The 23,728-nt window shown below is 36.6% G+C and overlaps 1 protein-coding gene across 4 annotated transcripts in view; it reads left to right on the top strand.

Moving 5' to 3' along the window:
* Positions 1-23,728, top strand: part of HPSE2 (heparanase 2 (inactive)) — a 726,022-nt gene that overhangs the window by 471,324 nt on the left and 230,970 nt on the right. For all 4 annotated transcript variants that reach the window (XM_047760831.1, XM_047760830.1, XM_047760833.1 and 1 more), the window contains exon 4: positions 9,073-9,246. In XM_047760831.1, coding sequence (XP_047616787.1) covers positions 9,073-9,246 — 174 coding nt within the window. The remainder of the gene's footprint in view (positions 1-9,072; positions 9,247-23,728) is intronic.

The raw sequence follows: 23,728 nt of genomic DNA, 5'->3' as shown, positions 1-23,728 counted from the left end.
AGCTGCATAGACCACTGGTACCACCGACTAAGACCCAATAGCCTGAAACACTCAGGCAGAGGCTAGGCACTGAGACTCTGGAAATGGAGGTCAGTTCCAGGAAGAAGGCTGGGGTGTCTATGTAGAGACACCCTAAGAGGGATGGGGAGGCGTGTGCCACCAGCTGGGCATGGGTGCACCACAGACCAGCAAGTACATGAGGAGGCCTCAGCCCCCACTAGAAGCAAGGTGCCATTGTTGGGGAAGGCAAGAGGAGGAGGGTCAGGACCACCATAGGAACATCTTTCTCTGTCAGCTTCATGGTGGTACACCTCTTGATGGGCTACAGGGGTGGATACAAAACACCCCTTGGGCTCCAGAAGCAGGCACAGCCCCCCAGCACTATAGGTCCAATGAACAGGTACCACCTGCAGCCCCAGTCACCTCAGGGATCACACCCCGGAGGGCTCTGCAACTGAGTGCCACCCATTGCCCTCACCCTCCTGGAAATGCACCTGCCCCACCTTTGCCACTGCCAAAGGTTCTGGGTGCAGAACATGCCATAAACCTGTTCACCAACTAATAAGAGGATAATTATCTGCACACACCGAGGAAAGAGTCAGCAAGCATCCAAACCAAAAGCAGCCCTCATGCCTAAAAAAGAGTAAGGCCTCACAACCTACACAGGGACACACCTGCATAAAAATAACCCCCTCCAAGACTACAGTAGATAATTGTTTTCCCCATCCTCAGAGAACAAGAAAAATATGAGCAAAATGAAGAAACATAGGAACCATTCCCAGTTAAAATAACAGGAGAAATTCTCCTGAAGCAGCAAACAATGAAATAGACCTCTGCAGTCTAATGGACACTGACTTCAAAAAGTAGGTAATGAATATACTGAAGGAATTAAGAACAAATATCAACAGTAACACAGATCACTCTAGAAAGGAAATAGAAACTGTATGGAGGAGCCAAGGAAAATTAGAAAATTCATTTGCAGAGACACAAGCTGAATTAAAGGCACTGAACAACAGAATGAATAATGCAGAGGAACACATTAGTGACATGGAAGACAGAATAATGGAAATCACCCAATCAGGGCAGCAGACAGAAAAGCCAAATGGAAAAAAAGAAAATGAAAGAAATATAAGAGATCTATGGGATTAAATAAAGTGGGCCGATCTAAGCATAATAGGGATTCCAGAAGGAAAAGGAAAAGAAAGGGGAACTGAAAATATATTGGAAAAAGTTAGGCTGAACACTCTCTGTATTCAAAGGAAACAGATCTCAAGATACAGGAAGCACAGAGGGCCCCAAACAAGTTGAACCAAACAGACCTACACCAAGACATATAATAAAAATGGCAAAAGTTAAAGATAAGGAGAGGATTCTAAAGGCAGCAAGCAAAAAAAAAAAAAAAAAAAGAAAGAAAGAGAGATAATTATAAGAGAACCTCCATAAGGCTATCAGCTAATTTCTCCACAGAAATGGTACAGATCAGAAGAGAGTGGCAAGACATATTCAAGGTTCTAAAAGGAAAAAATGTGCATCCTAGAATACCCAGCAAGTTTACCATTTAAAGTAGAAGGAGATATAAAGAATTCCTCAAACAAAAACTAAAAGAATACAGCAATACTAAATTTTAAAAGAAATACTGAAAGTGTATCAATATTTCTCCCCTAAATAAAAAGGAAGTAAGAAGATATAGAATGGAGGAAATCACAACTGGAGAGCAGTAACTTAAATAAGCCAATGTACAGGTCAAAAGAGGAGGGGGGAACCTAATTGAGAAATCTATGATAAACACAAGGAACAGCAAAAGGGTGAACATGAAGAAGTGAAAAAGGACATCAAAAACTTAAAATGTCAGGAAGGAGAGTAAGAAAATCGAGACTTTTAAAGAATGTGTTTGAGTCTATATGAATGTTTGGCTAAAGCAAGCAGATATAGGAAGGGGATAATTTATTTGAAAAGCAGGGCAACAAAATTCAAAACCAAACAATACATTCACAAAAGCTAAAAAGAAGAGGACACAAGCATAAGATAAAAGGGAATCGTCCAACAACAAAAAAAAAGAACAAAGGAGAAACATAGATCTACTGGAAAACAAGGTTTAAGATGCCAATAAATACATATTTACGAATAATTAACTTAAATGTCAATGGACTGAATGATCCAATCAAAAGACACAGACTGGAAGACTGGATTAAAAAAAAAAGAGACTATGATATGCTGCCTACAAAAGACTCAACTAAGGGCAAAGGAAACATATAAATTGAAAGTGAGGGAATGTAAAAAATTATTTCATGCAAATGGAAAGAACAGGGAAAGCAGTAGTGGCAATACTCATATCAGAAGAAAATATGAATTTAAAACTAAGGCAGAGTTTCCATCATGGCTCAGTGGTTAATGAACCAAACTACCATCCATGAGGATGTGGGTTTGATCCCTGGCCTCACTCATTGGGTTAAAGGTCCAGTGCTGCTGTGAGCTGTGGTGTAGGTTGCAGATGCAGCTCAGATCCTGCATTGCTATGGCTGTGGTAAACGCAAGTGGCTTTAGTTCCAATTTGACTCCTAGGTTGGGAACCTCCATGTGCAGCAGGTGCAGCCCTAAAAAGACAAAAAAAAAAAAAAGACATACACAAAAAAATAAAACTAAGGCCATAAAGAAAGACAAAGAAGGACAGTATTTAATGATGAAGGGATCAGTTCAAGAAGAGGATAGTACATTCCATGATATATATGCCCCTAACATAAGAGCACCCAAATACTTACAACAGATACAGACATAAAAAAGGAGAAATTGATGCAAATACAATAGTAGTAGGAGACTTTAATAAGCCACTCACATCGATGGACACATCTCTAGACAGAAAATCAGTAAGGCAACAGAGATCCTAAATGACACAGAAGAACTGTTAGGCACAATAGAACTGTTAATTAATATTTTCAGAGCATTACATCCCTCCCCACCCCCCCCCCAAAAAAAATACATTCTTTTCAAGTGCACAAGGAACTTTCTCTGGGATTGATCACATGCTTGGGCACAAAACTAATCTCAACAAATTTAAGAGTACACAAAGAATTTCAAGCATCTTCTCTGACCACAATGGCATGATCCTAGAAATGAACCACAGGGGGAAAAATGAGAAGAAAGCTGACTACAAGGAAACCAAACATGTTGCTGAAATACAAATGGGTCAATGAGGAAATAAAAAAGGAAATAAAAAAAAAATACCTTGAGACAAACGACAATGAAAACACAACCATTCAATATCTATGGGATGCCTCAAAAGCAGTTCTTAGAGGGAACTTCACAGGGATACAGGCCTTCTTCAAAAAAGAAGAAAAATCTCAAATCAGCAGCCTAACCTACCACCTAAAAGAATTAGAAAAAGAACAAACAAAACCTAAATTCAGCAGAAGGACGGACATCATAAAGATTAGAGAGGAGATCAATAAAATAGAGATTCAAAAAACAATAGAAAAACATCGTGAAACCAAGGGCTGGTTCTTAGAAAGGGTAAACAAAATTGACAAACCTCTGGCCAGACATGCCAAGAAGAAAAGAGGGAGAACCCAAATAAACACAGTAAGAAATGAAAAAGGAGAAAGCTCAACGGACACTGCAGAAATACAAAAAACTGTAAGAGAATACTATGAACAATTACATGCCAACAAATGTGACAACCTAGAAAATGGACAGATTTCTAGAAACATACATCCCACCAAAACCAAATCAAGAAGAAATAAGTAATTTGAACAGATCGATCACAAGAAATGAAATTGAATATGCAATAAAAACACTCCCTACAAACAAAAGTCTAGGACCAGATGACCTCACAGGTGAATTCTACCAAACGTACAAAGAAGAACTTGTACCCATCCTACTTAAATGTTTCCAAAAAACTGAAGAGGGAGGAACACTCCCAAAGACACTCTATGATGCCACCATCACCCTAATACCAAAACCAGGTAAAGACACTACCGAAAAGGAAATTACAGGTCAATATCTTTGATGAATATAGACACAGAAATCCTCAACAAAATTTTAGCCAACCGAATCCAACAACACATAAAAACAATCATGCACTACGACCAAGTGGGATTCATCCCAAGTTCACAAGGACGGTTCAACATACATAAATCGATCAGTCATGCAAGCACATTAACAAAAGAAAAGTAAAAAAAAAACCACATGATCATCTCAATAGATGCAGAAAAAGCATTTGACAAAATCCAACACCCCCTCATGACAAAAAAGAAAAAAACTCTTACCAAAGTGGGTATAGAGGGGCCACATCCAAACATCGTAAAAGCCACTTATGACAAACCAACAGCTGATATAGTACTCAAAGAAGAAAAGCTGAAAGCCTTCCTGCTAAAATCTAGAACAAGCAAAGTATGCCCTCTCTTAGCACTTTTATTCAACATGGTATTGGAATCCCTAGCCACAGAAATCAGAGAAACAAAGAAAATAAAAGGTTATCACACATTGGAAGAGAAGAGGTAAAACTGTCACTCTCTGCAGTTTGACAGGATACTATATGGAGAAAAACCTAAGGACTCCACACACACACACAAAAACCTTGAATGATCAACAGGTTCAGCAAAGCAGCAGGATACACGGTTGACATTCAGAAATCAGTTGCATTTCTGTATATTAACAATGAAATAATAGAAAAGGAATATAAAAATATAATACCTTTTAAAATCGCACTCCAGAATACTAAATACTTAGAAATAAACCCGACCAAGGAGTTCAAAGACTTATATGCCGAGAACATAAAACATTACTCAAGGAAACTGAAGAAGATTCAAAGAAGTGGAAAAATATTCCATGCTCCTGGATTGGAAGAATTCATATTGTTGAAGTGGCCATACTATGTAAAGCAATCTACAGATTTAATGTGATCCCTATCGAATTTCTCAGAACTAGAGCAAATAATCTAAAGGTTTATATGGAACCATAAAAGACCCAGAATTGCCAAAGCAATCTGCAGGAAAAAAACAAAAATGAAAACAAAAAAACAAGCAGGAGGCATAACTCTCCCAGACTTCAGACAATATTACAAAGCTCCAGTATTCAGCAGAGTGTGGTTCTGGTTCAAAAACAGACAAACAAATCGATGGAACAGAATAGAGAGCCCGGAAATAAACCCAGACACCTATGGTCAATTAATCTTTGACGAAGGAGGCAAGAATATAAAATTGGAAAAAGACAATCTCTTTAGCAAATGGTACTGGGAAAACTGGCAGCTGCATGTAAATTAATGAAACTAGAACACACCCTCATGCCATGCACAAAAATAAACTCAAAATGGCTTAAAGAGTTAAGCATATGACAAGACACCATAAAACTCCTAGAAGAGAACGTAGGCAAAACATTGTCTGACATAAACTGTGTTTTCCTAGGTCAGTCTTCGAAGGCAATAGAAATAATAACAAAAATATGGAGTTCCCGTCGTGGCTCAGTGGTTGACGAATCCGACTAGGAACCATGAGGTTGCGGGTTCAATCCTTGGCCTCGCTCAGTGGGTTAAGGATCTGGCGTTGCCATGAGCTGTGGTGTGGGTTGCAGACGAGGCTCGGATCCCGCGTTGCTGTGGCTCTGGCGTAGGCTGGTGGCTGCAGCTCCGATTCGACCCCTAGCCTGGGAGCGTCCATATGCCGTGGGAGCGGCCCAAGAAATAGCAAAAAGACAAAAAAAAAAAAAAGAAAGAAAGAATAACAAAAATAAACCAGTGGGTCCTAATCAAACTTACAAGCATTTGCACAGCTAAGAAAATGATAAAAATATTAAAAAGGAAAAGACAACCTAAGGTATGGAAGAAAATAATTGCAAATGATGCAGCTGACAAGGGCTTAATATCCAAAATAAACAAACAACACATACAACTCAACAGTAAAAAAACAAACAACCCCTTCAAAAAACGGGCAGAAGCCTTAAAGAGACAGTCTTCCAAAGAAGACATAATGGATGGCCAGAAGGCACGTTAAAAAATGCTCAACATCACTAATTATTAGAGAAATGCAAATCAAAACTACAGTGAGGTCCTACCTCACACTGTTCAGAGTGGCTATCATTAATAAGTCTCCAAATTACAAGTGCTGGAGAGGGTACAGAGAGAAGGGTACCCTCTTACAGTGTTGGTTGGAATGCAAAGTGGGACAACCACTAGGCAAAACAGTATGGAGGTTCCTTGCAAAATTAAATACAGAACTACTGTATGATCTAACAATCCCACTCCTGGGCATATATCCAGACAGAACTGCAATTCAAAAGGATACATGCACCTGTATGTTCACTGCAGCTCTATTCACAATAGCCAATACAGTGGAAAAACCTAAATGTTCATTGACAGGGAAATGGATAAAGAAGATGTGGTACATACACACGGTGTAATATTACTTGGCCATAATGATGAATAAAATGGGAGTTCCCTTTGTGGCTCAGAGGTAACAAACCCAACTCATATCCATGAGGATGCGTGTTTTATCCCTGGCCTCACTCAGTGGATTAAGGACCCAGTGTTGCCCTGAGCTGTGGTGTAGGTCGCAGATGTGGCTCGGATCTGTCATTACTGTGGCTGTGGTATAGGTTGGCAGCTGCAGCCCTGATTCAACCCCTAGCCCTGGGAACTTCCATATGCAGGTGCAGCGCTAAAAAGAGAAAAAAAAAGGCAAAAGCAAAAAAACCAAAAACAAAAAAACCCGAAATAATGCCATTTTCATCAACATGGGTGTAACTAGAGATTCTCACACTAGGTGAAGTAAAACAGAAGGTAAAGAGAAATACCACATGATATCACTTATATGTGGAATCTATGGCACAAATTAAAGTTATCTATGAATAGAAACAGACTCACAGACAAGAATAGACATGTTTGCCAAGGGAAAGGAGAGAGGGAGTAGGATAGCCTGGGCGTTTCGCATTAGTAGATGCAAACTATTACATTTAAAATGGATGGGCAATGATGTCCAACTTTACAGCACAGGGAACTATGTCCAATCTCTTGGAGTAGTACATGATGGAAAATAATATGAGAAAAATCATATATATATGAATATGTATAATATATTAAATAATTATATAAATCTGACCCAGTGTATATATCATTTATATTATATATGACAATATAATATGAGACAAATTAATGTAATTATCATTAATAATATATAAATATAAATCTTTATATATGTTTTTTATATATAGTATGAGAAAAATTACACGTATTAGAATTTTATACACACACCTGACTGGGTCCCTTTCCTGAACAGCACGACATTGTAAATCAACTGTACTTTTATTTTTTAAAAGTAAAAAATATATAAATAAAAGGATAGTTAAGATGACCCCCACAATGAATTATTTTATTCACAATAATTCAATAATTCATATTTGGGGAGGATTATGGTTGCTTTGCAGAGGCCGTGAACTAAAGAAAACAGTGGTGTTGAAAATCCACTAATGCTTTGACGAGTAAGTTAAACTGATGAAAGTGACTGGGGGAAGATGAATATTGAAGAATGGGAAGCATCTAGAAGTAGATGGGCAAGTGCATTCCTTTGATAATTCATGCTGAGAATGAATGCCAGAACTAGAATGGTAGCAATTGATGTGAAGGAATGGGGTGGGTATGGGACATGTGGTGAACGGCATTTGCAGTATTAGGGATCAACCTGACAATGAACACATTATTTCCAACAGTGGTTATGGTAGTTCCAGTCCCAGAAATATTGGAAATAAGGAATTGAGTGAAAAAATATTTTGAAAGTGTCACTAGGCTAAACTCTCCAACCAGTCATTTTGCTGACCTTGTCTCCTGACACTATTCCTGTCATTCCATAAAGGAGTATAGGTCCAGCAGTGCCAGATTTTCTGATTTTTCAAGAAAAGCTGGAAATCTAGCTACTTTGTCATATATTTACTTTTTTTTTCATTTTAAGGTTTTGTTGAAGTATAATTGATTTACAGTGTTGTGATAATTTCTGCTGTACAACAAAGTGATTCAATTATACACATCTGCATTCTCTTGCAGATTCTTTTCCCATATAGATTATCACAGAATATTGGGTAGAGTTCTCTGTGCTATACAGCAGGTCCCAGTGGCCAATCATTCCATATACCTCTGTGTGAATTCGTCAATCCCAAACCCTCAGTCTGTCCCTCTTCTCCCCATCTGTCCCCTTTGGTAAACATCTGTTTTTCTTTCTTTCTTTTTTTTTTTTTTTGGTCTTTTCTAGGGCCACACCCATGGCACATGGAGGTCCCAGGCTAGGGGTCTAATCGGAGCTGTAGCTGCCAGCCTACACCACAGCTCACGGCAATGCCAGATCCTTAACCCACTGAGTGAGGCCAGGGATCAAATCCACAACCTCATGGTTCCTAGTCGGATTCGTTAACCACTGAGCCACGACGGGAACTCCACCATTTGTTTTTCAAAGTCCATGAGTCTGTTTCTGTTCTGCGTGTAAATTCACTTGTATTCTTTTTTAAGAGTCCATATGTAAGTGATATCATCTGATGTCAGTCTTTCACCATCTAACTTCACTTAGCTTGATAATCTCTAGGTCCATCCATGTTGCTGCAAATGGCATTATTTCATTCTTTTTTTATAGCTGAGTAATATTCCATTTTATATATGTACCACATCTTCTTATCCATTCCTCTGTCAATGGACATTTAGGTTGCTTCCATGTTTCAGCTGTTTAAATAGTGCTGCAATGAACTTTGAGGTACATGTATCTTTTTGAATTATGATTTTCTCCAGATAGATACCCAGCAGTGGGTTTGCTAGATGTCTTTCCATTTTTAAATGTTAACAATTCAGTTTTTTGTTAACAAAATATACTGTGGACCAGACTGGGTTGCCAATTTGCAACCTTTATCTAGAGTTGTGTGTGCTCCATTCTAAAATCACCTTGAAATGTATCCTGAACCAAATAGTAATAGTCCCTTTTAGAAGCCTCATGTGTAATTTCTATTAGCAGGAAGCTTATAGAAATGCTTTTTGTAGTTGCTAATGTTTTCCTTTTGTTGGGATGTTGGTTTGAAAGTTACAAGCCTTTCTCTGCTTCTTCCCAGCCAGGTCTCTAGACAAACTTTATAACTTTGCTGATTGCTCTGGACTCCACCTGATATTTGCTCTAAATGCACTGCGTCGTAATCCCAATAACTCCTGGAACAGTTCTAGTGCCCTGAGTCTGCTGAAGTACAGTGCCAGCAAAAAGTACAACATTTCTTGGGAACTGGGTAATGGTAAGTAAGGATGCTATTTCCTCTGAAATGACAAGGGTAAAAAATAAGTTGGCCTGGGATATAGTTTCATACCATCTCTAGCACAGTGGCCCAGAAAACACTTGAGTTATTTGACCACTGAGTTGACCTTCCCAATAGTCAAAGACTGAACATTTGGAGAGTAGATTTAGTGAAACCACACCATTTGCATCTGTAGTTACCTTCTGTTTACCTCATTCCAAATATAGGGGAAATGCCAAATGTGATTTGTGATTAACAAATGAATGTTAAACTAAATACAATCCATCTGCACAGCCTGAGCTTCCTTTTTTGATGTATGTTTTATGGAACACTGGTCCTACAAAATGACCCTTATAATAACTCAAGAGTTTGGTCGACTGTATTTGGCCCTATAGTATATGTACCTCTTGAAGGTTCACCATGCACATTAATGTATAAAAGGCTCTGAGAAGTCCTGTTGCAATAAAATCTGTGTAACTTTTTTTTTAACCCAGCATTTGTTAAATCGCATAATCAGGGTTGGTTTCAGGATATGCATCCTGTGCAGTCACATAGGATCCTTTGCTTATAAGAGACCCACGCTTGGTTTATTGCTCTGCTTTTTCCATCTTCATTTTTTAAACAAGGGGACCACATTTTCATTTTGCATGGGGCCCTGCAAATTAGGTAGGCAGTCCTGTTTAATCATTGCACTCTGTGTGCATTTGAGAGATCTCTTATCATCTCATAGAACAAAATACCATGGAACACACTTTAGAGAAATAGTGCCTAAATCACACAATTTTTCCTAATGATGTGTTTGATATATAGATATTCTATAGATTCTATGACTCTAATGTTATTGAGTTAATTAGTATGGTTATGGTTTAAATTATGGATAGTATAAATTTGAAAATATTCTGATTTCATAATTAAAAAACTTTTTTGGTAAACCTTAGAATAAAACAATAGAATATAACAAACCAAGAATTCTCTTAAAATTACTGTTACAAATTGATATCAACATTTTTATCCACAGCCTTATATATCTGTAGCTAACCCACACTGTGTGTGTGTGTGTGTGTGTGTACACACATATACAGGCACATGTGTGTATTTACTTCTAGAATTTGAGATTCTCATAAGGTAGCAAGGGATGAGGATTTTATAAGCACAGGTGCCTTTTTTCCTATCAGTGGCCATTAATTGGAATGTAGCTCTCTCCCTTCCCTGGAGTGAGAGAGAGTGTAGGAGAGTTAGGTGCTAAATGGAGACCTGAGCTGAATTAATAATTTGGCTATGGGGGTGTCACTAGGGTAGCCTGAGATTTTTCAAGTTCCCAAACAGTCTAGGTATCAAACATCCTAGGACAAAAGCAGGAGTGATATGATCAGTTTGGAGTGAGGCAAAATTACTGCATAGGAGGCAAAGCTATTTACTGATTCCTTCCCTCCCCATCTTCTATTTCATACTGCTTGACATTCTTTGATATTTTATGTTGTCTCATGACCATCCCACCTAACTTTACCCTGCTCCAGTATCAGACTCCACCCGGCCTAGCTCTTTTCCTCAAACACAGCAAAATATGCATTCTACAATCAGGGCGTTATACCTGTCCAGTTATAATGTTTAAAGTTGGTCAGTATAAGACAGTAAAGAGTGGTAGGGCCTCTGGTGAGCTGGAGAATACATACTCTGATTCAAGTGCCTGTTTTCTTTATAAAATATTTCTAAGTAAAGTTGTTTTGTATAGCAGACAAACAAACAAAACAAAAACAAAAACAAAAACAAAACCTAAGTTGGTAGAAGATAAGTCCGAAACAATTAAAACTTTCTTACAAGCGATTGATGGGAATAATTTCTCCAGAGTTTTTGGCATCTCTGAATCTGGGAGATTATTAAACTAAATAGATAAACTAAATAAATCAACCTTTAAATAGTATAAGTGAGTGATTTGGTGGGGGGATGGATAGGGAGAGATGCATATTTTTTTATGTATCTATCTGTTCCAAATAACTGAGAGGCTTCCCCTTTCCGTCCTTGCCCCCAAATTATGCTAAACAGCTTGGGATGGGGTTAATTACATTTTTTAGATGTTGTTTAGTCACTGTAGTCACACAACACTTGATTCCCATCATCTTTTTAAGTTTCTTTTTAGGACTTAACAAAAACATAGACTCATTTTGAGGAGGCAAAAAGGCAGAGTCATCGATAAGAAAATATGGAGATAGTAATAGATAGGAAAATAACCAAATCTATGAATTAAAAAATTCAATAAAGTAGAAAATATCTAATAATGTTCTTATGAGCATGTCTATCAAGGTATATATAGATGGTTTTTGAGTCTTAGTCAAGAAGACTAGAGTTGGTCTCTTTGTCTCCACCTTCCTTTTAAAAACTATATTTCTGTGTTTTGATATGACTAATAAGTAGTCTGCCCAGCTAAACATATCTTTTAGGGATTGAAGAAGATTTATTTTTGCTGCTTCTTCTCATTCATTTTACAGCTACTGAGTCTTTCTTGTGCTAGAATCATATCCCTTAAGGTGTCTAATGTATTCTGCTCACAACTATTCTGGGGTATATACTCAAGCCTTTCTCCCTCCAAAGTTATCTGATCATCCTCCTGGCCTGGACTTGTCTCTCCAATCATTTGTCCATTTTCCTCTCTGTAATCTTATCTTTTTAGAAAGATGTAATAGCTTAATTATTATATCCAGATTTAGGGAGGGATGAGAGAACTGGTCAGTCCTCTTATCACTCATCCTCCCATGTACCCACATCCTGTTAACAGTACTTTCTCTAGAGCACATCTGGCATCGGAAAATCAAAAGAAGACATTTCTTTGGTTGATTCTCCTGGAGTAGCTTAACTTCAATTAACTTATTTTTCTCCTTTGAAATCAGTGAATACTATAGTCTACAAACCACAAAAGCAAAATATACCCAGTATCAAGAGGTGAAGATTAAGAAAGTTTAGGATGTCAAAGTCTATGAAAGAATGACTTTCTTGTTACAATATTTTTAACAATTATGTTCTATAGATACAAAATGAAATTGGCCTGTAGTTTTCTTTTTTTGTGGAATCTTTGTCTGGTTTTGGTACCAGGGTGATGGTAGCCTCATAGAATGCGTTTGGAAGTATCCCTTCCTCTGGAATTTTTTGAAATAGTTTCAGAAGGAGAGGTGTTAGCTCTTCTCTAAATGTTTGATAGAATTCGCCTGTGAAGCCATCTGGTCTTGGACTTTTGTTTGTTGGAAGTTTTTTAATCACAGTTTCAATTTCAGTTCTTGCAATTGGTCCATTCATCTTTTCTATTTCATCTTGGTTTAGTCTTGGAAGATTGTACCTTTCTAAGAATTTGTCCATTTCTTCTAGGTTTTCCATTTTATTGGCATATAGCTGCATATAGTAGTCTCTTATGATCCTTTGTATTTCTGTGATGTCCGTTGTTACTTCTTTTTCATTTCTAATTATATTGATTTGAGTCCTCTCTCTTTTTTGCTTGATAAGTCTAGCTAGGGGTTTATCAATTTTGTTGATCTTTTCAAAGAACCAGCTTTTTGTTTCATTGATCTTTTCTATGGTTTTCTTTGTTTCTATTTCATTGATTTCTGCTCTGATCTTTATGACTTCTTTCCTTCTACTAACTTTAGGTCTTGTCTGTTCTTCTCTCTCGAGCTGCTTTAGATGTAAAGTTAGCTTGTTTATCTGAGCTTTTTCTTGTTTCCTGAGGTGGGCTTGTATTGCTCTCACCTTTCCTCTTAGAAGGGCTTTTACTGCATCCCATAGGTTTTGGAGTGTCGTTATCTTTATTGTCATTTGCTGCCAGGTATTTTTTAATTTCCTCTTTGATTTCTTCAGTGATCCATTGGTTGTTTAGTAGCATGTTGTTTAGTCTCTACGTGTTTGTGTTTTTTGCAGTTTTTTTTTTCTTGTTGTTGATTTCCAGTCATATAGCGTTGTGGTCGGAAAAGATGCATGATGTGACTTCAATTTTCTTAAAGTTACTGAGGTGGATTTGTAGCCCAGGATGTGATCGGTCTTAGACAATGTTCCATGTGCACTTGAGAAGAATATGTATTCTGTTGCTTTTGGATGAAATGTCCTCTAAATATCTATTAAATCCATCTGGTTTAATGCATCATTCAGGGCCTGTGTTTTCTTATTGATTTTCTGTCTGGTTGATCTGTCCATTGCTGTAAGTGGGGTATTAAAGTCCCCCACTATTATTGTGTTATTGTCAATTTCTCCTTTTAAAGTTATTAGCAGTTGCCTTATATATTGTGGTGAACCTGTGTTGGGTACGTAGATATTTAAAATTGTTATATCTTCTTCCTGGATTGATCCTTTGATCATTATGTAATGTCCTTCTTTGTCGCTTAAAATATTCTTGATTTTAAAGTCTATTTTGTCTGATATGAGTATTGCTACTCCAGCTTTCTTTTGATCCACGTTTGCATGAAATATTTTCTTCTATCCTCTCTCTTTCAATTTGTATATGTCCCTAGAAGTGAAGTGGGTCTCTTGAAGACAGCATATATATGGGTCTTGTTTTTGTATCCATTCAGCCAGTCTATGTCTTGTGGTTGGGGAAATTAGTCCATTAACATTTAAGGTAATTATTGATATGTATGTTCTTATTGCCATTTTCTTAGTTACTTTGGATTTGTTTTTGCTGCTTTTTTTTCTTTCCTTCTTCTCTTGTTCTTTTCTGCCTATAGAAGTTCCTTTAATATTTGTTGTAAGGCTAGTTTAGTGTTGTTGAATTCTCTCAGCTTTTGCTTATCTGTGAAGGTTTTGATTTCTCCCTCAAATCTGAACGAGAGCCTTGCTGGGTAGAGTAATCTTGCTTGGAGGTTTTTTCCTTTCATCACGTTAAGTATATGGTGCCACTCCCTTCTGGCCTGCAGAGTTTCTGCTGAAAAATCTGCCGATAACCTTATCGGGGTTCCCTTGTATGTTACTTGTTTCTTTTCCCTGGCTGCTTTCAAGATTTTCTCTTTGTCTTTAATTTTGGTCAGTTTGATTAGTATGTGTCTCGGTGTATTCCTCCTTGGGTTTATTTTACATGGTACTCGTTGTGCTTCCTGGATTTGAGTGAGTGGTTCCTTCCCCATGTTAGGGAAGTTTTCGGCTATTATCTCTTGGAATATGTTTTCTGTCCCCTTCTCTCTCTCTCTTCTCCTTCTGGCACCCCTATAATATGGATGTTGGAGCGTTTCACGTTGTCCCAGAGTTCTCTGAGACTCTCTTCATTTGTTTTCAATCTTTTTTCTCTTTTCTGTTCTGCATCCGTAATTTCCACGCATCTGTCCTCCACCTCGCTTGTTTGTTCTTCTGCCTCCTGTATGCTGCTGTTGGCTGCTTCTAGTGAAGTTTTTATTTCAGTTATTGTATTTTGCATCTCTTCTTGTTTAAGTTTTATACCTTGTATCTCTTTGGTCAGTGTTTCCTGTAAGTTATCCATCTTTGCCTCCAGTTTATTCCCAAGGTCTTGCATCATCTTCAGCATCAACAGTCTAAAGCCTTTTTCCTGGAGGCTGAGAATCTCCTCCTCACTTGGCTCTTTTTCTGGGGTTTTTCCTTTCTCCCTCATCTGAGGCATAGTCCTCTGTCTTTTCATTTTTATAGGTTTTTGGTGTGGTGACCTTTTGACAGGTAAAAGGGTTGTAGCCTCTCTCACTTCTGGTGTCTGCCCCCCTTGCGGCTGAAGTCAGTATGGGGGCTTGCTGAAGGCTTCCTGATGGGAGGGGCTGATGCCTGCCCCCTGGTAGGTGGAGCTGATTCTAATCCCTCTGGTGGGTGGGGCTTAGTCTCTGGATGAGATTAGAGGCAGCTGTGTGCCTCAGGGGTCTTTAGGGAGCCTGTTTACTGAGGGGCGGGGCTGTGATCCCACCAGGATTGTTTGTTTGCCCTGGGGCTTCTCAGCACGGACTGACCGGTGGGGCCAGATTTTCCCAAAAGGGCCACCTCCAGAGAAAGGCAGCTGCTGAATATTCCTGAGAGCTTTGCTTTCAGTGTCCTTCCCTTACAACAAGCCACATTCACCCCTGTTTTCCCAGGATGTCCTCCAAGAACTGCAGTCAGGTTTGACCCAGATTCCTCTGGAGACTTTGCTTTGCCCTGGGATCCAGTGCACGTGAAAGTCCGTGTGCACCTTTTAAGAATGGGTTCTCCATTTCCCCCAGTCCTGTGGAGCTCCTGCACACAAGCCCCACTGGCCTTCAATGCCGGATGCTCCAGGGGCTCTTTCTCCCCGTGCCGGATCCCTGCACGTGAGGGTTTGATATGGGGCTTAGAACTCTCACTCTAGTAGGTGAGTCTTTGTGAACCAGTTAGTTTTCAGTCTGTGGAGCTTCCCACCCAGGAGATATGGGGTTGTTTATATTGCAAAATCACCCTTCCTACCTCTTGATGTGTCCTCCTCTTTTTCTTCTGGAGTAGGGTATCTTTTTTAAGGTTTCCAGTCCATTTGGGTGAAGAGTGCTCAGTCTTTAGTTGTGAATTTTGTTGTTTTTAGGAGAGAAGTTGAGCTCCAGTCCTTCTATTCTGCCATCTTCCCATGTCTCTTTTTTAATTATAGTTTTCTCCTGCCAGGCTCCCCAGCCTCTGGAGGGTGGCTGTGGCATACAGCTCCTGCGAATGCTTGCCGTAGGGCTCGGATGCATGGACCAGGCGCTTGGTGGGCAACAGGGTGGCATACGTGCCAGTGGTGGAGCTCAGCTGGTGGGTGGGCAAGGAGGAGATGGTGGACTGCCTTATTAAGCTTTTAGTCTGTGTCTGTATGGATAAATATATTATATATTTATGTATAGCCACTTATACATTTTGATTATGTATATTTGTGTATATGTATCAGTTATAGCCTTCTGAAGGCCAAACACAGGGTTGAGCCACTGTCTTCAGACACATTGCCAAATAATGAGGCTAGACCATAGCCCAGAGCTTTAGAGAACTGTGTTTTTGTTGGATAGAGTGATGGCTAGTGGAGAAGAGATGAAGAAAAGGGAAAATGAGAAAAAAATATACTTTCTTTACCTCCTCATTTTTCTTCTTTCCTTCTCCCTGCCTGCTTCTCACCTTCATCATATTTATCTTCTCTATTCTCTGTCCACATACTCCTATCTGCATACATACTCTCATGCTATTTAAGTAAGTTTATAGACTTGTACAGCCATCTCTATAGTCCAATTTTAGAATATCTCTGTAACTCCTAAAAGATCCTCAATGTCAGTTTTTGGTTTCTGTAACCATTCCCAGCTCCCAGGAAACTCAAATGTATGTTTCCTGTAACTGGAATCATACAACATGTAGTCTTTTGCATTTGAATTCTTTCAGTTAGCATGTTTTGGGGTTTTTTTTTTGTTTTTTTTTTAGCTGCGCCTGCAGCATGTGGAAGATCCCAGGCCAGGGATCAAACCCACACCACCGTTGTGGCCTGCAACACAGGTGCAGCAATGCAGGATCCTTAACCTGCTGCACCACAAGGGAACTTCTTCACTTGGCACGATTTGAGGTATATCCATGTTGTAGCATGTAAAAGTAGTTCATTCCTCTTAATTGCTGAATAGTATTTCAATGTTTGAATTTATATATGTACACACACACATGTATATACATGTATCACATTTTGCTTTTCCATTCACCAGATGACAGACATTTAAATTATTTCTACTTTTTAGCTATGATAAATAATGCTGCTCTAAATATTCACATATAAATCTTGGTATGAATATATACTTTCATTTGTCTTAGGAAGATACATGGGTGAGGAGTGGATACATGGTAAATTTATGTTTATTCTTTAACAAATACCACACTGCTATCCAAAGTAGGTATACCATTTTACATTTTCCCCAGATATGTGTGAGGATTAGTTTTTCTACACCTTTAGAAACACTTGTTAATGTTTATCTTTTTGATTGCAGCCATTTTAGTGGGTTTGAAGTAGAATCTTAACATAGCTTTGATTAGTACTTCTCTAATAACAAGTAATGTTGAGCATCTTTTTATGTGCTTATCAGCCATCCTTACATCTTCTTTAGTGAAATGTATGTCTACTGAAATCTTTTGTCTTTTTAATTATGATATCATATTATTCAGCTGTAAGAGTTTTAAATATATTCTGCATACAAGATCTTTATGAAACATATGATTTGCAAATATTTTCTCCCAGTCTATACCTTAGTTCAGACATTTTGAATTTTGATAAAGTTCAACTTACCGATTTTTTATTCTGTGTATTGTGTTTTTGGTATCATATCTTTGCCTAACCCAAAGTATTAGTATTTTTTCCCTAAGTGCTTTATAGTTTTTGCTCTTAGTTTGGGCGTAAAATCCATTAGGAATTAATTTTTGAGAATGCTGTCAAGTAAGAATCTAAATTCATCTTTTTGCATGTGGCCTTCAAATTGTCCCAGGATTGTTTATTTAAAAGCTTATCCCTTCCCTAATGAACTCTCTTGACACTTTTGTCAAAAATCAGTTGATCATAGAGTTCCCATCGTGGCTCAGCAGAAACAAATCTGATTAGTATCCTTGAGGACGCAGTTTCTGTCCCTGGCCTTGCTCAGTGGGTTAAGGATCCGGCGTTACTGTGAGCTGTAGTGTAGGTCACAGATGAGGCTTAGATCCTGTGTTGTTGTGGCTGTGGTGTAGGCCGGCAGCTATAGCTCTGATTCTATCCTTAGCTTGGAAATGAACCGCTGTAAGCCACTAGTGTGGCCTTAAAAAGACCAAAAAAAAAATCATTTGATCATAAATGGGTTCATCTCTTCCACTGATCTGTGTGTCTGTTCTTGAACTGCTATATTAGGGTATATTATCTTTTTAAAAAATTTGATATGTATTTATTCCAAAATGGTTACTATGATAAGTTTGGTTACTATCCAACACCTCATGTAGTTACAAATATTTTAAGCTTGTGATGAGAACTTTTAAAATCTACTCTCTTAGCTACTTTCAAATATATGATACAGTATTATTAACTATAATCGCCATGCTTTACGTTATATCCTAAAGACTTATTTATGTTATAACTGCAAATTTGTACCTTTTGATCACCCTCACCCATTTTACCACCCCCATGCCTTCCTCTAGTAACTACCAATCCATTCTCTCTCTCTCCTTTTTTTTTTAAGTGTCTTGATTACAATAATTTTATAATGAGTTTGGGAAGTGTAAGTCCTGTGACTCTATTCTTTTTCAAAATTGTTTGACTATTCTAGGTGTTTGCATATCCATGTAAATTTTAGGGTCAGCTTGTTAATTTCCTTAATAAAGCCTACTGGAATTTTTAATACAGAGCATTGAATGCATAGATCAGTTAGGGAGAATTGCCATCTCAATAATATTGGTCTTCCTACAGAGCATAGATGATGTCCCATTTAATTTTTAATTTTTCTCAGGAATGTTATGTAGTTTTCAGTGTACAAGTTTAGCACTTTTGTTAACTTTATTCTTAAGTATTTTATTTTTTTTGTACCAATATAAATGGAATTATTCTAACTTCATTTTTATATTGTTCATTGGTGGTATTTAGAAATACAATTGATTTTATATATTGACCTTTTATCTTGCTGAACTAAATTTTTATTTTTATCTTATTTCTTTATTTCTTTTTGCTTTTTTTTTTTTGGCCACACCTGAAGCATATGGAAGTTGTAAGGCTATGGATCGAATCAGAGCTGCAGCTGTTGGCCTTTGCCATAGCAACGTGGGATTCAAGCCACGTCTGTGACCTAAACCACAGCTCAGGGCCACACAGCATCCTTAACCCACTGAGCAAGGCCAAGGATAGAACCCACGTCTTCATGGATTCTAGTCAGGTTTTTTCCTGCTGAGCCATGACGGGAACTCTAAGAACTTGATTTTTAGCTCTTGTATATTTTCCCCTACATGTGTGAATTCTTTAGGATTTTCTGTATACAGTGTATGTTGTCTGAGAATACAGTTTTACATCTTCCTTTCCAATTGAGGTGCCTTTTATTTCTTTTTCTTGCCTGATTTCACTGGCTAAATCCTCTAATACAAATGTTGAATATAAATGGAAAGAGCACACATCCTTGCCTTGTTCTCAACCTTAGAGCGAAAACATTTAGTGTTTTGATTACAATGTTTTACTATTAAACATTCAGTATTTTACCAGTATGTAGTATGTAGATTTTTCTTAGATACTATTTATTAGACTGAAGAATTTCCCTTCTATTTATAGATTGCTGAGAGTATTTATCAGGAATTGGTGTTGGATTTTGTAAAAGACAGTTTTTCTTTTGCATTTATTGAGATAATAATGTAGTTTTGGTCTTTTATTCTATTAATATGGTATTTTACATGATTTGAGTTTTGATATTAAATCAACCATGCATTCTTGGTATAAATGTCATTTGGTCATGATATTATAATACTTTTTTCTATATTGCTGGTTTCAGTTTATAAATACTTTGTTGGAAATTTTTGAATCTACATTTATGAAGGATATATATTCATCTGTAGTTTTCTTGTATGTCTTTATATGGCTTTGGAATCAGAGGAATAAAATAAGTTGGGAATTGTTCCCTCTTCCTCCATTTTCTGGAAGAGTTTGTGAAGAATCATGCATTATTTCTTCCTTAAATACTCGTAGAACTCATCACTTAATCTCAGCTTTCTTTGTAGGAATAATTTTAATGACTAAATTTTTTGTTGTCATAGGCCTACTCAGACTTTCTGTTTCTTTTTGAGTTGATTTTAATAATTTGTATCTTTCTTGAAAATGTTTTTATTTCATCTAAGTTGTGTAAATTATTGGCATGAAGTTTTTCATAGTAGTCCCTTATCCTTTTAATTATGTGAGGTCCTTAGTAGTTTATCCTCTTTCATTCCTAATTTTGTCATCTATGGTTTCTCTCTTTTTTTTCTTGGTCATTCTAGTTAAAGGTTATGTCAGTTTTGTTGATCTTTTCAAAGAACCAACTTTTACTTTCATTGATTTTATCCATTTTTAATATCATTTTATATTCTAATTTTTATTATTTCATTTCTTCTTCTTGCTTTGAATTTAGATTCCTCTTTTTTTCTCCGTTCTTGAGATAGAAACTTAGATAACTGACTTGAGATCTTTCTTTTTTCTAATATAGGAGTCCAAGGTTGTAAATTTCCCTGTGGTTTTTTTTTTCTCCCTAAACAACAAAAATTTATCACTATTCTAGAAGCTAGAGATCTAACATATAGGTCTAACATCAGCAGATCTGTTTTATTTTTCTGAGGCCACTCGTCTCACCTTGCAGATGGCCACCTTCTCACTATGTCTTCACAAGGCCTTCCCTCTGTGTGTGTATATCCCTAGTATCTCTTTATATCCAAATTAACTTATTTTTAGAGCATTTTTAGGTTCACAGCAAAATTGAGAAAAAGGTAGAAATTTCCCATATATTCCTTGTTCCTACACATTCATAGCATCCACTGCTATCAACATCCCCCACCAGAGTGGTACATTTGTTACAACTGATGAACATACACTAATACATTATAATTACCCAAAGTTCAGTTTACATTATGGCTCACTTTTGGTAAACACATACAATGGATTTAGACAGATGTATCATTATGGTACCCATCATTATAGTATCATATAATCCATCATTATAGTATCATACAGAGTGTTTATTGTTCATACATCCTCTGTGCTCCACCTCTTCATCCTTCCCTCCTCCCCCAAAACCCTTAGCAACCACTGATCTTTTTACAATCTCCATTATTTTTCCTTTTCTGAAATGTCATATAGTTGGAATACTACAGTATGTAGCCTTTTAAGATTGGCTTCTTTCACTTAATGTGCATTTAAGTTTCCTTCATGTCTTTTCATGTCTTTTGACTTGTGTCTTTTTAGTGATGAATAATACTCTATTGTGTGGATGTACCACAGTTTATGCATTCACCTACTGAAGAATATCTTTCTTGCCTCCAAGTTTTGGCCCTTGTGAATAAACATGTTATAAATCCTTGTGCAGAAAAAATGAGGACATAAACTTTCAACTCCTTTGGGTAGAAACAAGAAATATGATTGCTGGATTGTACGGCAAGAATATGTTTTGTTTTGCAAGAAACCACCAGACTTCAAAAGTGACCATATCATTTTGCCTTCCCATCAGCAATGAATGAGAGTTTCTGTTGTTCTGCATTCTACCTAGTATTTGAGGTTGTCAGTGTTACAAATTATGGCCATTCTAATAGGTATGTAGTAGTATTTCATTGTTGTTTTAATTTGTGTTTCTCTGATAACATATAACATAAAGCATCTTTTAATATACTTATTTACTATCTATATATCTGTTAGGGTCTTTGGCTCGTTTTTTAATCAAGTTATTTGTTTTATTATTAAGTTCCAAGTTCTTTGTATATTTTGGATAATAGTCCTTTATTAGATATGTCTTTTGTAGGTATTTTTCTCCTAGTCTGTAGCTTGTCTTCTCATTCTCTTGACATTGTCTTTTGCAGAGCAGAAGTTTTTAATTTTAACAAAGTCCGGTTTCTTAATTAATTATTCCCTTCATGGATTGTGCCTTTGGTGTCATCCTATACAAATTTATATTATATCTTCATTTTCATTCCATTAAAAATATTTCCTAATTCACCTCATGATTCTTCTGTGACTCTTGGATTATTTTTTTGATTTCCAGATACTTATAGAGTCCTCAAATTTCTTTCTCTTGTTGAATTTCAGCTTAATTCTGTTGTGGTCAGGGCACATACATATTTGATTTAATCCTTTCAAATATACAAGACTTGTTTTATGGCCTAGCATATATGGTCTCTCCTGAAGAATGTTCTATATGTACTAGGAAAGAAGATGTATTGGGCGCAGTGTTCTGTAGATAAGTCAGTCAGGTCAAGTTAGCTGATAGTAGTTACTTATGTTTTCTATATTCTTGCTGATTTTTATTCTAGTTGTTCTATTCACTATTGAGAATGTGGCATTTAAGTCTCTTTCTGTTATTGTTAAATTTTCTATTTTTATTTTCAGTTTATCAATTTTGTTTCATATATTTTGGTGTACTGTTGTTGGTATTCATATGTTTATAATTGTTATAATTTCCTGATAAATTGGTCCTTTTATCACTATAAAATGCCTTATATTGTCTCTAGTAATATTTTTTGTCTTAAAGTCTATTTTATCTGGTATTTTTATAGCCATCTCATTTACCTTATGATTACTGTTTCCATGGTGTATCTTTTTTAATCTTTCTACTGTCAACATTTAGTGTCTTTGACTTTAAAGTGGGTCTCTCCAGTTGGGGCTTATTTTTTTATGCAGCCTGATAATTTCTGCTTTTAATTGGAGTGGTTAATCTATTTACATTTAATGTAATTGTTGATATAGTTGAACTTATGGCTACCATCTTGCTATTTTCCATTTATTTCATTTTTTGGTTCCTCTGTTTCTCCTTTACTCCCTTTTCATGAAAAAATTATAATGTCTAAGGTACCATTTTAATTTCTTTTTATTTTGTGTTAGTTATTTTCATAGTAGTTTCTTATTATAATGCATCTTAACTCTTTACAATCTACTTTAGATTAACACTAACTTAATTCTAGTTAAGGATAGAAACTTTGCTTCTATAGGCCTCAATTTCCCCTTCCTTCATGATGTTATTTTAAATGTTACATCTTTATATGTTATAAGCCAAACAGTACAGTTTTATAGTTTTGTGTTATGCAACTGTTGTTTAAATTAGTTGAGATGAGTAATGAATATTTTCAAATGTCTTTTATATTTATCTATATATCTACCTTTACTGGTGTTTTTTGTTTCATTTTATGCTTTTGAATCACTCCCTGGTGTCATTTCCCTTCAACCTAAAAGATATCCTCTCTAATCTTTTCTAAAGCAGATATTCTCACAACAATTTCTATCCTTTGTTTTTCTGGGAAGGTCTACATTTTGCTTTAAGTTTTGAAGGATGTATTGCTGCATATAGAATTCTTGGTTGACATTTTTTTCAGCATTTCGAATATGTCATCCCACTGTCTTCTGGGCTCCATTATTTCTGGTAAAAATTCAGCTACTTGTTTCATTGCGTTTGTCTGTATATGAAGAGTCATTTCAGTTCCCAAGATTTCCATTTAATAATTTTTTACAATTTCCATCTCTTTATATTTGATTATTCAATAAAATCATACTTTCACTTAATTTTTTATTCTTCTCCTTAGTTCTTTAAATATATTTATAATAGCAGCTTTGAAGTCCTTATCTGCTGAGTCCAACATTTGGGTCCCCTAAGAGACAGTTCCTTTCTTTCTCTTTTATTTATTTATTATTTATTTATTTATTTATTTATGGCTTTTTTTTTCTTGTTTATGGGTCCCAGTTTTTTATTTCTTTCCATGTTGTAATTTTTTGTTGTTGAAAACTGTACATCTTAGATAATATGTTGGAGCAACTCTGGATTCCACATCCTCTAATCTAGAGGTTATTTTTGTTGCTTGTTTTCTGTTTATTTGTTTAGTCACTTCTTTGAAT

Source organism: Phacochoerus africanus, chromosome 15, assembly GCF_016906955.1.
Source record: "Phacochoerus africanus isolate WHEZ1 chromosome 15, ROS_Pafr_v1, whole genome shotgun sequence".
In the NCBI taxonomy this organism is placed as follows: domain Eukaryota; kingdom Metazoa; phylum Chordata; class Mammalia; order Artiodactyla; family Suidae; genus Phacochoerus; species Phacochoerus africanus.
Note: the sequence above shows the minus strand (reverse complement) of the source record. Positions and strands in the feature narration are given on the sequence as shown.